We start from the raw sequence: 13,883 nt of genomic DNA on the forward strand, positions 1-13,883 counted from the left end.
ACGAACCTAGTTGAGCCAAAAACCTGGTTGAGATTGTCGATCTTCTGCACAGGATCTCGAAATGCTCGTTGTGAGTGGTCTCACTGAGTGGATCTGCACCGGGAACACGAACCACGGCTCTCAATCTGCCAGAGCTTGGCCCACTCAGTCCCACCAGTTCGGTTCATGGTTCAGCAGACAAATGTTGCGGAATAAGACGCCGCTCGATATTGATCATAGTTTGACGTCAAGGTTTTGAGGGTCGGCTCCACTCTTGGCGTGTGTAGTTGACATCCTACCAAGCCTGAACGGTCACAATGCCTCTCCGCCGCCGCATGGAAACAAGGACAATGGTCATTCTTGAACCCAGTCTTCGCAATGGTTGGGGCTGTGAGAGAGGAGGTTCTATCCTGTCTCCACAGCTCTCACTTCCTCCAGGCCTCAACTAACGTCATACATTCCTTATTGAATGCAGACGTGATACAGCTGGACCTTCCATGGCCTGCACTGCGGTGGTCTAGTAATTGCTAATCCCAGTGTCCAAAGCTTTGTGGTTGTACGGTGTTCAGCCCAATTACACGGCGTACTGCTATAATGGAGTTGAACAAGGAAGAGACAGACCGCTTCGTGACTTTCAAGCGTCTATGTACGGCAAATGGGCTGTCGGAAAGACCCAGTGGCCTAGACGTGGAAGACATCCGGGATGGAATCAATGACGAAGTCACGTTACTGTAAGCTTCAACTGAGTGATGTGCCTTACTCACGTTGGTATTAACCAAGGTAGACGATTCTTCAAAGCAGGCCGTGCGAACGTTCATAGAGCTCTCCAGCAGGTTGAGGAAGCAACCAAGTTTCGCGAAGAACAACATGTTCTTTCTCTGTATGTGACCATCCATGTGGATGACTTTGAACATACGCGCAAGTTTGTTAGTCCGGCACCATTCCTATCTTGCTGCAGTGGACTGACGGATTTGATCCATAGTACCCCCATTGGACCGGTCGTCGAGACAAACGTGGATTACCAATTCTGATGGTAGATATGGCTCACTATGACCAGTCCGCAATTGCAGAATGGAGGAAGTTGCGGGATATGTCCTGTTGCACTGACCCAACTGTCACCCCCAAAGATAGGCCGAACATGTCTCAACAGGCATTGGTGTTTCACGATAGTTTGACCCGTTTCGTCCTTCCCCTTTGTTCGGCTATGAGTGACCGACCAAATCCCTCAACGCCCATCGGCAACGCAGTTTATATCGTAGACGCATCTGTGGTATGCGTAAAACAAGCATGGAACCTGAAAGACTTTGCACAGGAAGTCAGTTGGATACTGATGACATGCTACCCAGAAACCATTGAGCGTATCTTTGTGAGTCTATCAAGAGAGATTAAGAAGAGATGTACTGATGGGCTCTGAACTAGGTCTGCAACGTTCCGTCATATTTCTCCATGATATGGAACATCTTTAAGAAATGGGTGGATCCTGTTACAGCAGCCAAGGTGGTGATCTTGAAGCAATCAGAGGTTTATCGGACTCTAGAGAGGTTTATTGACAAAGAGAATATTCCGGCGAAATTCGGAGGCGGTTTTGCGTTCCAGAATGGAATGCTCCCAGACCTTGACCCTGGCATTCGTCAGCGCCTGCAGTGGACTACGCCAAGTCAATGCATACCATCTGGTCCTGTTAAGTGGATGCAGGCTGATGGTGGCAGGAGGATTGCAGTTGCCACTGGGAGTGTGGACGTGAACGTACCAAGAAATGTTGAAATCGCAGCGCTATTATGAGATTGGGAAAGTGTGTGAATCAGATAATTTATCCAATCCTCAACGCATGACCATATTTCCTAGACTGAAATGGTCGAAGTGTTATTCAGGTCACTTCTGTATCAGAGGCAAAAAGGTCTTCGTCGTCCGGGAGGTGGCTCATACCACGGCGCAACCTCTCTCCATCACTCTTGCTGCTCCAAGCCCCAAGGGCGACTTTACCGCAAGCAAAACGAAGTAATGTGATTTCAGAATATAGAGAGTCTATATAACCAAGTATTGTGTGGCTTTGTGATAAGCATGGATTAAATACCTCAAATCACGAACGGCGAGCGGTATCATTTGAGATATGACGCTGACAGGGCGCTGCAGTATGTAATTCAAATACCGTGTATTGAGTCTACCTAGCTTACGGCAATACCGTATATGCGAAAGCAAAAGAGATAAGACCAATGGACTGTATGCTCCCGAAAATTGTAAGAAACTGAAAAGACCGTCCCTCATTAAATCGTGCCAAGTCTGGGCGTCTGAGACTCCATGACTTCCAGAACCATCATAATGAGATCCATAGAGATTTCCTTCCCCTGGTCAATCGCCAAAGCCTTACACAGTCCAAACACATTCTTGATCTGGCGTCCGTTAAGCTCGCGCCGTGCCAGCTGATGGTATTCCTGCTCAGACAAATGAAGACCACCAATATACATTGCAAAGTTCTGCCAGATTTTCCCACGGGCCGCAACACTCAGGTTCGGGTATTTAAGGGTCATGTGGATACGGGAATGGAACGCATCGTCAATGTTCTTGACTCTGTTGGTGGTCAGAATTAGGATGCCCTGGTAGTACTCCAACAGTCGAAGGAAGACTGCAACCAGCGCATTATGTGCAATGTCCTTGGTTGATCGTTCTTCCATGAAGACGTCAGCCTCGTCAAGGAGTAGTACAGCGCGGAAGGCTTTCGCAATGTCAAGGGCGCGGGTTAGGTGCTGTTCCAGGTCTTGGGAGTGAGCACCCAATTCACCAGATGTAACTGTATACAGTGGTCGCTGGCTATACTCGGCAACAGCTATTGTGCGTCAGCCTAGCGCCTTGTAACTGAGTATTAGAAATCACCTTCGGCCGTCATTGTCTTTCCTACGCCAGGAGGGCCATGGAGTAGCATGATAAGGCCTTTTCCCTTGCCTGAAAGGGTTACCTATATTAGCAGTGTCTTCACACCAGTCATAGAAGCTAGGGTACGAACCTTTAGTAAAGTCGTCAAAGTCCACGCCATTGACGTGGCTCTTCACCATAACACGCACCAATTCCTTGGTAGGCCCTGGGAGGACCAGCTGGTGAAAAAGCTGCTGGTTGAACACGATGTCTTCGACGTCATCAATGCTCACAGTGCGACTCCTTTTGTCCTCGAAGGAGAATGCCGGAATTGTATCGGTACACAGCATAAGATGCTCCTCGGTCAGCTGACCATCAATAAGTTCACGCTCAAGATCGTGTACCCTAATTGAGCACGAGCCAAGGCGTTTCATAGCGGCAGTATCTATCATCACCCGGCGGAGTTTGTTCTGCGATGCATCTCTGTGGGCTTTGAAATGTTGGCCTTTTAAAGCCGCAAACCGCCGGCCTCGAGCCACCAAATCACCGACAACTTGGGGGTGGTTTGGGTGATACTTCAATGGGAATACATCCAGGTCAGACAGATAGCGAATGCCTGGGAATTCCCAAATTACGAATTCCACCCTCCTCGTCCCAAAGTCATGACCGTCGCAATCGATATACAGGGCCTCGATATGGACATATTTTTTTCCATAATCATTGGTTCTGTTGTCAGCGCTCAGGACTCGGTATGCTCGTGGTATGTCCGCATGTCCATCGACAATAATGTCCTTGGGAAAGAATGCTTCTCGCAAGATCCTGAACGTAGTGGTTCCTCTGGAAGCCCTCGATTGATATGAGACCAGCAAATATGTTGAAAGGGATCGCTTACTTGGGAAACATGTGCTCAATATCACGAATAGCCGACGCGTATTTCTCCTCGACAAGTTGCAACAGCACATTTGTGTGCTTGACATAGAGCTCTCCCTTCTTTTCAGCAAGACCTCTAATCAAGTTCCTCTAGTAGCAATTTAGCTGACTGCATGATCAACATGTTCACGCGTTCCGTTCTTACCCATCGAAACACCCCGTCGTTCGGCCACGGTAAGGAAGACTCCACATCTAGAGTTGCTCTTTCATCGCTGAGTGCCTTATATAGCACCTGAAACAACAATGGACTCTTTATATCGATGAAACTTTCGCTCGACGAGGGGTTCCACGTGTTAAACACGCGTCTTAGTACCAACACCCACTTGCCATACTCGTCGCTTGACAACCTCCTGTCTTCTTCGACAGCGCCTCTCGTGGGATCATGAGGGAGGAAGACGCGTTTGTGGAGTTTTTTGTCATATACCTAGAGCCAACATGCCTGCTTAGCATTGATACGCTCACGGAGATTGAACACGCGCCATGTACTAAAGGTGGCAGTCTCACATCGTCAATCTTGCATAGCGAAACCTCCATATCCTCCGGTGCCACAATCTGAGGGCCAGTCTCTTTTTGTGGGTCTCCTGCGGTGTTCTCTGCAGTTTGGCTAGGCTCAGGCTCAATAGGTCCAGGCTCTTTAATAAAGCCCGTGTTAGCATGTCGACCAGCCAAGTGACACTTATATAAGGATACCAATGAACTTACTCTCAGAGCCAGTGAAACATGTACACGCATTCACTGTAGCGTCCTTCTGACGAGAACCATCCCGGGCTTGTCGGATCTCTTCGTTAATGATCTCGGAGTACATGCCAGAAATTGACGATAGGACGGAGTTGAGAAGGCCTCTAGTGGACTCCTCTCCACCGAGACAAGTGACAATACTATTATCGATGGTCGACCTGGCTGTGAACGCTAGGTAATTGTCGGAGTTTGCCGCCGAAGTCTCACTGAGAGGGCACTGAAGCTCGACTGCGAACTCCATGGCTCGGTGGTTGTTACCAATTACTGGTGTACTCTGAACATTCTGCGCCACGGATTCTGTAACCGCAATGTCTCCGACAGGTTCAGTTTGAGTATTCTCGTGCACATTGAGAGCATCAATGGTATGCACTACCTGCAACTTCACTTCGTCGCCGCGTGGGGTGTTTTCAATTGCAAGGGTCGCTTCCATTTTTTTTTTCTTTCTTTTTTCTATTATAGAATTGAATCGGATTCAACTAATTCAGGGAGCACACAGAGATAATATAGAATCAAGGATGTCCTGGGAAAACCAAAGATACTGGTCATGAATAACGTTTCAAACAGTCAGGCTCTCATGATATTTATCTCCAATAACTCCGATAAACATCGATAAGATAGTATATCGGTCCCTATTGTAGCTGGCAGGCAGCTCCTAGTGGTGCCTAAGGGTTTATAGTGTGGCCACCAATAAGACGCATTCCTGCATGCCACCTGCCGCAGCTGCATCGTGGACACTGGCCAGGGAGTCAATCAAACCGAACACTCCAAGGGGAGCAACTGCAAGGGAATTTCCAGTCGCATTGTAGCCTTAGAGTCGCTATCACATCGCAATGTGTTTCCTGATCGAGCCTCATCCTATTCCAGGCAGTACTAGAGCAGCCTATCCCTTGGATACCTCACAGAGTGATGTACTTCTGAAGGGATTTAGGCACATTGAACATCATCTGCTGATTAAAGCAACCAGGTATGAGCTCAAGGGTCGCTATGAGGTATCATTACGATGTTTTTATTTTCTAGGCAATACTGTCGCCTACCAGATGGATAACAATATGCACGAATCTACCACCATTATCGTGCCTTTCCTGGTTGAACAACCACACACCTCACCTTGGCCTTAGGCAGCAACAAATAAAATCGAACTCTTTATTCCCCACATTCACAGTACATGAGAATCAGCCTCTCCGAGTATGCAGGTGACTAGTCATAGTCGAGCATTGCCGAATGCGGCTTCCATTCGGCATTTGATCAACACAGCTGGGCCAAAATAGCGAGCTTAGCGCACGTCCCTGACTAGGCAATCTTGCTTGCAGCCTTTCGTTGGCTGAATCGTACCCGTCGCGGGCTTTGGTTTATTTGTTTTGATTTATTCATTTTGATTTATTTATTTCGATTTATTTCTTTCTTTCTTTTCGGTCAGATCAATGAAGCATGGGCCACAGATGTGGCTAGTGTCAAGTTGAAGCTCACAATCACCGACCTGTGCCCTCTTAGTACTTGAAACATGGACTTTGCAGAGTTTGACTGTGTTTCATGTAATTTTAAGGTGGATATACATGTAGGTGATTGGTACACTAGATGAATAGCCTCTTTCATTCCCCGTAACAACCATGACTAACATACATCGTGTTCTAAATATATAAAAGGAGAACCAGTGAACTACGTTAACATTCAGAGGACGAATAAACCAGATCACACCAAAATAAATGGGGACAAGCAATATTTCTCTAGGGATAATATTCAGTGATGACAAAATTTCCAGCGTAAGTTACTTTTCCTGTTATGCTAACTTGTTTTTAATCAGATGAAGCGCGCCGAGCGCGACCAACCTAGACGGACGAGTTCGGCGGAAACTTCCGGCTTTCGACAGAAATTATACTGTGTAGCAGAAAGGAAATGAAATGTAAAAGAAAACCAAGAAAAAGCAATTGGAAAAGAAGAGGGAGAAGAAATGCCTCCAGTGGTTTGTAAGCTCGAGACATACATCCTCTAACCTCATAATGTCACGAATTTAGGGTAGAGGTGGTATGTACTGGTCATTGGTGAAATAAAATGTCTAATAATATGGATATATACTAACTCTTTGTCGTAATATGTATAACATGGATGTATGGAAAGTGACCTTCTTGCAGCCATGAATCATTGGAGTGATCTTCCTTCTGTCCATTTTCCCCTCTTCCAGGTGTTGGAGATGACCATAGGCAGAGGACGGATGGCCTTCGCAAGTGGGATGAATCGTAGGATCGAATGTCAGATCCCTGTGAACTCTATTCAGGATGTTTTCTTTTTCTCTTGAACTGCTCGTGGGGGTGCGATGCCTCGATCTGATCTTGCAACCCGAATCAGGGCATCCTAACCCTATGGACATGCTGAAAATATGTGGTCAGAGCACATCCATATGTTTTTTTCCCTTTTCTTACAGCAAGACGATCAACGCTGTGCACAGATACAATCCAACTGTTCTCACATGTCGGTCTACTAGTCGACAAGGTTAAGGACTTTAATTAAGAAATTAATGGCGGAAAGCCACGAGGGGCAGAAGGGGCCCGCATGTAATATCGATTGTGCCTGTCAGATTTTAGTGGCTCCTATCACACTATATTAATTTTTTTTTCTCGCGTCTTCCACCCTGGCCTCCTGATTCCCGAGAGCGACCGTGACTAATTTCCCTTCTCAGCAATGGAGGCCGATACTCCTTGGTTAGCTCGATCATAGCTGGAAGAAATTCCCACATGGCGTTATGCCAGTCAAGAGCCCCTCCGACTACGCTTGAATCAGCTTCCTGGCCGATCTGGACATGGTGACGGCAGTCGCGTGGGATGGGCCACACAAGAAGCGAAGTCGGATGGAGACCAGCCCTAGCAAGTGGATTTTATTAGTCAATGTGCGCATTCAGCTGGAGGAACTAAGCCTCGCACGCCGTCGATCACTATCTTATTGGGATGAAGCCCCACCAATGAAAGCGACATTTATCTGATCCGAAACCTAACCCTGGTTATCTGATCAAACGTGATTCAACCCAATGGCGGCCGTCATTGGGTGATGGGCTTTCTGTCTAGAGAACTTTGATCTCCATCGGGAAGCGCGTCTTGCGGTAATAATTTAACCTGACCACCATTACTTTTTGTACACCGATGGGTAGATCGTATCTCTCTAGACATGGTTACGTAGAAAAGAGTTGCGACCCCCCGGTCGTTCGTTCTGGTTGCCAGCTATCTGTCCCGTCGCACCACCCAGGAAACATCGTCGACCGCTCGAGTTCACTTCGAGGTGTCTAACCCTTTACTTTCTTCGCCATGGCGGGCCCCAATATTGTGCGAGGCCGGAACGACATGCAGTTGGCCCAGAGTATCGTCGGTGCGGATTTTAAAGACCTCAAGTACGAGGTCAGTGTGTCATCCGCGAACAACAGCCCCAATCCGGATGCGATCAGTCTAGAAAGCCCACAGAAACAACCCTTTCGGAGACCGTCCGAGGAGGTCACCCAAGGCGCACAACTGGGTATTCGAAAGGCCGAAGCAGCGGCCCTGGCCTGGAGTAAGAAGACTGCTTACCTGACCTACGCTTTGTGAGTCGTATAATGCTGGCATCTTACCGTCTGTTTGACTTTCCGTTACTAACATATGGTCGACTCGACAGAGTCTGGCTCGGTTTCTTTATGCTAGCCCTACAGTCCGCCGTCAGTACCAATGTTATCCACAACGCATTCGCCCACTTCGAGGAAGCGCCCGCCGTGAGTACATCCAGCATTGTTGCGAGTGTGGTTAGCGGGGTAGTTCGGCTTCCTGCTGCAAAGCTCCTCAATATCTGGGGGCGCCCCGAAGGCCTTTCGCTGTTCCTCGCCGTGTACCTCCTTGGGTTAATCATTCTGGCCGCTTGCAACAACCCGAGCTCCTTTGCCGTCGGCTATGTCTTATACTGGGTTGGATACGACGCCATTTTCTTGATCCTCGACGTATTCATGGCTGATACATCTGGACTACGCAATCGAGCCTTCGCATTCGGCTTCGCCAGTACACCTTTCATCTGTACGGCCTTTACAGGTCCCATCGCCGCCCAGTCCTTTGTGAATCACTCAACGTGGCGCTGGGCCTATGGAACCTTTGCCATCGCGCAGCTGTTTGTTTTTCTCCCCTTGATTGCCGTGTTCAAGTTCTATCAGCGCAAAGCTGAGAAGATGTTCATCTTTGTGCGGGAGCCGAGCGGGCGCACATGGAGGCAGTCCGTCATCTTCTGGGTGAATGAATTTGACGGTATGCATTCGCTGCTACGATTGGTGGACTTAGCTAATTATAACTTTTTATAGTGGTCGGCACCCTCCTCCTCACCGCTGCCTTCTTGTTGGTCCTCCTTCCCTTCAGCTTGCAATCCTACGGCCGAGCCGAGTATAACAGTCCGACATTCATCGTCATGCTGGTAGTCGGCATCCTTCTCTTTATCATCTTCGCTGCCTGGGAACGATACGGGACTGCAACGCCTTTCATCCAGTACGCATTGTTCAAGGACCGGAGTGTTCTTGGAGCCTGTATCGTGGCAGCCAGCCTATTCTTTAGTTACTATGCGTGGGAGCTCTACTTCTATAACTTCTGCATGGTCGTCTACGGGCTCAGCGTGAGCATGACAGGATACGTCGGACAGATCTATAATGTTGGGTCATGCTTCTGGTCAGCAGTGTTTGGAGTCGTGGTGTACGTGACGAAGCAGTTCAAATACAGCTGCTTATGTTTCGGCCTCCCCCTCGTCATGCTGGGCGCCGGTCTAATGATTCATTTCCGGTCCGCTGGTGGAAATGTTGGATACATTGTGATGTGTCAGATCTTCATCGCGTTCGGTGGCGGAACACTTGTCATCGGTCAAGACATGGCCGTTATGGCGGCTTCCGACCGTGAAGGCGTTCCAATGATGCTGTCGATGATCGGCCTATTCTCCAGCTTAGGTGGTGCGATCGGCAACGCGGTCTCGGCTGCCATTTTCTCCAATACCTTCCCATCTGCACTCCGAGATGCTCTTCCGGCCGAGAGCAAGTCGCAATACATGGATATTTACCTCGGAGGTTACCTCAAACAACTGGAATACCCGGTTGGGTCGGAGATTCGAGACGCCGTCAACCAGGCCTACGGGGCTTACATGAAATATGGGTGTATCGCAGCCGTGGCGGTCATGGCCGTCGGGCTTCCGGCTATTGCCATGTGGAGGAATTACAGGGTTGACAAGAAGCAGAACAAGGGGGCCATGATGTGATGGGCTTTCTCTTTGTGTTCTTTTTTTTGGTTTTATTTTGTGATTTTGTTTACGCTTATACCCCTATACCCCTGTGCCTTTTATCGTTGCATTCCCTTTTCTCCCGGTCTTCTTCACGTGTATATGTATCATATGGGCTGATGTGGAGGCTATTTGAAGATTTATGAATTATCCAACCATGGATTTAGACATTTAGCCACAATTTACAACTTTAATCCACTCACAAATTATTTTTCTCATACATGACTGCCATTGTAGATCCCAAATCAAGTTACACCGAGGGGTTCGTCCGAGAAAAGGTACCGACGAAGCGGAACCCGGAATTTCAATGACCTTCACACTCGAGTTGCCCCTCCATGGCAATGAAAGTGAACTACCGAGTTGACAGGCCGGGCATCGACTGCTCCGGGATCACAATTCTATCCCAACTAGGGTCGTTAAACGCGTCATTGGCGGCTTGGCGGGGATACTGAATGGTGGAAATAGGACAGCAAAGAACCCACTGGGGAAGGACATGCATCGAACCATCGGGGGGCAGACGACAGGCGACAGGCGACAGGCCAGCTAGATAGATTTTGTCTGTGCAAAAGGAAAAAAAAAAAATAAAATAAAATAGCTCATGTGGAGTGGAGTCCCAAAACGTAGGTAGTATCCGAAGCGCCAGTCAACCAGCAGTTGATCGTCTCGGCGATAAGATTGATAACTCACGTTAGGGCGAAGTCGGACCCGTTAGGCTAAAGGCACTTGTACTTTTCCGCCGATGACATGCCACTTTGTTTTATTTTTGTCCGGTTTGGTGTGGTTTAATGGCCTTTGGGTCTGTTAAGAGGGCAAATTCAATTGTCTTTTGTTTTGTTGTTCATTTTTGGCTACAACACTTACAGCAACTCTGCTAATGAAGCCCACGGCACCCGTGAAACCCGTGTTTACTTTCCTGAAAGGTCGCGTGCGAGCATCATGCATGAGGCTACCTTACCGGTGCGCTCCAGGACACAGTCGGTGTCTACTGATGTCCCTTGGTTTTTGAAATTGGATCATGAGGATGAAGTGGTTTACGAAACAACCGACCGGCCAGTGCTGAAGAGTGGTAGCTTGACTGGACTCGTGGAACAATTGACGCGCCATGACCGACTGGACCTTACCTTCAACGAGACCTTCCTGATCACCTATCCTACATTTGTATCTGCCCCGGACTTCTTCGATGCCCTCCTCCGGCGATTCCACGTCGATCCGCCGGCTCAATTGGCTCAATCGGAAATGCAGCTGTGGACCCAGCACAAACAAAAGGCAATCCGTCTCCGGGTCGTGAATATCTTGAAGACATGGCTGGAACGTTTCTGGATGGAGCCACGTGAGGAAGCGACAACGGAGTTTCTCAAAAAGATGTACTCTCAGATCAAGAATGCAGCGGATATAATGGAGACACCCACTGCCTCGCAATTGTTAAGCGCCATCGATCTGCGAATACAAGGCCAAGAAATCACGAAACGCCTTGCTACGCCCCCGAATTCCAACATTCCGAAACCGATCACTCCGAAGAATATGAAAAAGCTAAAGATATTGGACCTCGATCCGACCGAACTCGCCCGCCAGCTGACGATCATCGAATTTAACCACCACGCCCGAATCAGGCCCAATGAATGCCTCAGTCAGAAATGGAAGAGGAGGCAGTCTAACAGCACGGAGCCGTCGACGGGTGTCAATGCCATGATTCTGCATTCGAATCGACTGGCTAATTACGTGGGTGAGCTTGTGTTGGCTCAAGATGAGCTGAAGAAGAGAGTGTCGATGATCAAGCTGTTTGTGCAGGCTGCTGATGTAAGTTCTTGTTCTTTGGGTGGGTGTGTTTTGTCTAATGTTAGTTGGAAAGGTATGTCGTTCGATCAACAATTATGCTACTTTGATGTCGATTGTGTCTGGCCTTGGACAGTCACCTGTCTTTCGACTCCGGCAGACATGGGGTCTGGTCAATCCGCGTATTCGCAATTTGCTAGAGGACCTGCGGGATTTGATGTCGAGTGAGAAGAACTGGGTCAAATATCGGGAGGCGTTGCGACAGACTAATCCGCCCTGTGTTCCTTTTTTAGGTATGTATCTGCATAGGCTCCTTTATATCCCGTCACCCGTTTCCTCTTTTTAGTTTTCGTTTTATTTTCTTATAAATTATGCTTACTACTATTTTGAATGTACTCTATTGACAAGGAAATAGGAATCTATCTCACAGACCTAACCTTCATCGACGACGGCATCCCCAACTTCACCCAATCAGGCATGATCAACTTCGCCAAACGCACCAAAGTAGCTGAAGTCCTACAAGACATCCAACAGTACCAAAACATGCCTTACAATCTACAGCCCGTACCGGAGATCCAGGACTTCCTGGTTAGAAACCTTAGAGCCACAAAGGATGTGAGTGACATGTATGATCGAAGTCTTCAGTTAGAGCCGCGTATGGCGAACGAGGAGATTGTCGTGAGACGTGGCGCTCATACAGCCACGGGAAGTAATATGAGCTCGGTGATTATTGCTAGTATGGCTATGCGGTGATACTGGTGCATTTGATACTGCGTATTGCTTCGATGTGGAGGTTTACATCGTCTTGTTCTTCTTTTGTGATACCTTGTTTTTGTTTGTTTCTTTCTTTTCCTTGACCTTTTTCTTTATGATTATGAAGTTACGATAGCACGGCTTTATGGTAATGTATATAGAAAAGCATATTCAGTCTTTCGGGTCAAAGTAATGGGAGAAAACCATAGTAAGCTCACTAGTGGATTAGATTGAGTCTCGGGATGAATTAATGACGGAGTTTATAACGGACGTGAAGAACGTTTAGATCTATGTAATGGTGGAATCTTGGGACGGATTTCCCTCAGAGCTAAGACATGTCTTCATGCACTGCCTCAAGACACGGTCTCTGCCTCAGCGAGATGGCTGTCTTCCTTTTGGATGAGTTCTAGATTGTTATTGCAACCTTTAGCATTAGAAGAGTCTCTTTCTCGCTGGGGTTAGCCCCAAAAAGGCACCGCGATAAACATGAAAGAGGACACAAAAGGTACAGTTTTAAATCTCTCTTACTTCACAACATATAAAGGATACCCCAATGACTATAGTGGCTAGTTGCCGACCTGTATTGATCCACACTCTCTTGGTATATCGTATTTACATTACGTTTCCTCTTCCATTCAAACAGCATCTTGGCATAGTACAGCCTGACCAGCCTATGAGAAAGAATTAGACAAGGGCAATGCAGCATGAGAACTTCGATATAGGCTCGGCTTACAGTAGGAACTGCGCAGCATTTTGCTGCTTTCCCTGATTTGTCACAAATACTTTTGAAATCCGTCTGGTTGGATGGAGGAGTGCTTGGGGTCTTGCAGTCGAGCTCCGAAACCCCAAGTACGTCAATACTACAGCATTGCGGATTGCCATAGAGCCCGGCCGGGCAGAGAGCACCGCTGCCGTTGCTGGGACTGTTGTCGCCGTTGTTGGAGTTGCTGTCGCCGCTAAGGTCCTGGGCTAAAGCTGTTCCTAGGAGGAACGCCATAACTTGAACGATCTTCATTGCAGCCGAATCTGTGGATAGAAATAGGTTTTGAGAAAGAATTTTGCAGGATTCTGGATAAGAAGCAGAAGTTTCCGCGAGCACCGGGGAAAACTAAAGGGCAAAGAACACAGCGAACAAACTTATGCTTAAGTAGCGGGCGAGGAAGCGACCTTTATTTGAGGCGATCGTCGAATTTTGTGTTTAGACGTGTCTGCTCCAGAGGGAATGTAGATCGGTAACTATTGATCACTAGAACAATAGTTAATGCAGTAGTCGATTTCTTGGCGCTCTATACCCACTCAGAAAGATCATCTCATAAGAATGTGGTACACTACAGTTATCCTACTCTCTTTTATGCTCACTTCTCACCTATTGGGGATAGTTCGGTTTAATACACCTATCTTACTTCATTATATGCTTGGTAGCTTTCATAGATAGAATCTGAAAACATCGAGACAGACGCCGACTGATACTTTGGGTGAAAAACAAACCTAGAACTCCATTATTTAGGGTTCTATGGCCGCCCGCGAACCCTATCGCGAGCTAATACGAAGCCGAGCCAAGTCAGTCAAATTCACAAAAAGATTATCGTCCAACCAGCGCA

The 13,883-nt window shown here is 47.7% G+C and overlaps 4 protein-coding genes across 4 annotated transcripts; 3 read left to right on the forward strand and 1 right to left on the reverse strand.

The window, feature by feature from the left end:
* Nucleotides 1-1,018: 1,018 nt before the first annotated feature.
* On the forward strand, nucleotides 1,019-1,761 carry BDV38DRAFT_268048 (SEC14 family lipid-binding protein; the record flags this gene model as incomplete). Its single annotated transcript, XM_032056697.1, has 2 exons — nucleotides 1,019-1,345; nucleotides 1,399-1,761. The coding sequence occupies 2 exons, from the start codon at nucleotides 1,019-1,021 to the stop codon at nucleotides 1,759-1,761; spliced, it is 690 nt and encodes a 229-aa protein (XP_031918412.1).
* A 482-nt stretch (nucleotides 1,762-2,243) lies between these two features.
* On the reverse strand, nucleotides 2,244-4,927 carry BDV38DRAFT_295137 (ATP-binding protein; the record flags this gene model as incomplete). The annotated part of the gene is made up of 7 exons (XM_032062648.1): nucleotides 2,244-2,803; nucleotides 2,851-2,919; nucleotides 2,981-3,666; nucleotides 3,722-3,816; nucleotides 3,905-4,183; nucleotides 4,222-4,391; nucleotides 4,462-4,927. The coding sequence occupies 7 exons, from the start codon at nucleotides 4,925-4,927 to the stop codon at nucleotides 2,244-2,246; spliced, it is 2,325 nt and encodes a 774-aa protein (XP_031918413.1).
* Nucleotides 4,928-7,790: 2,863 nt separating this feature from the next.
* BDV38DRAFT_268050 (major facilitator superfamily domain-containing protein) lies at nucleotides 7,791-9,735 on the forward strand (the record flags this gene model as incomplete). Its single annotated transcript, XM_032056698.1, has 3 exons — nucleotides 7,791-8,062; nucleotides 8,134-8,747; nucleotides 8,801-9,735. 3 exons carry the CDS (start codon nucleotides 7,791-7,793, stop codon nucleotides 9,733-9,735), a joined length of 1,821 nt encoding a protein of 606 aa, XP_031918414.1.
* A 957-nt stretch (nucleotides 9,736-10,692) lies between these two features.
* Nucleotides 10,693-12,429, forward strand: BDV38DRAFT_295139 (Ras-GEF domain-containing protein; the record flags this gene model as incomplete). Its single annotated transcript, XM_032062649.1, has 3 exons — nucleotides 10,693-11,553; nucleotides 11,606-11,822; nucleotides 11,945-12,429. 3 exons carry the CDS (start codon nucleotides 10,693-10,695, stop codon nucleotides 12,280-12,282), a joined length of 1,416 nt encoding a protein of 471 aa, XP_031918415.1. The 3' UTR covers nucleotides 12,283-12,429.
* Nucleotides 12,430-13,883: the final 1,454 nt, after the last annotated feature.

Source organism: Aspergillus pseudotamarii (genome assembly GCF_009193445.1).
Source record: "Aspergillus pseudotamarii strain CBS 117625 unplaced genomic scaffold BDV38scaffold_5, whole genome shotgun sequence".
Classification (NCBI taxonomy): domain Eukaryota; kingdom Fungi; phylum Ascomycota; class Eurotiomycetes; order Eurotiales; family Aspergillaceae; genus Aspergillus; species Aspergillus pseudotamarii.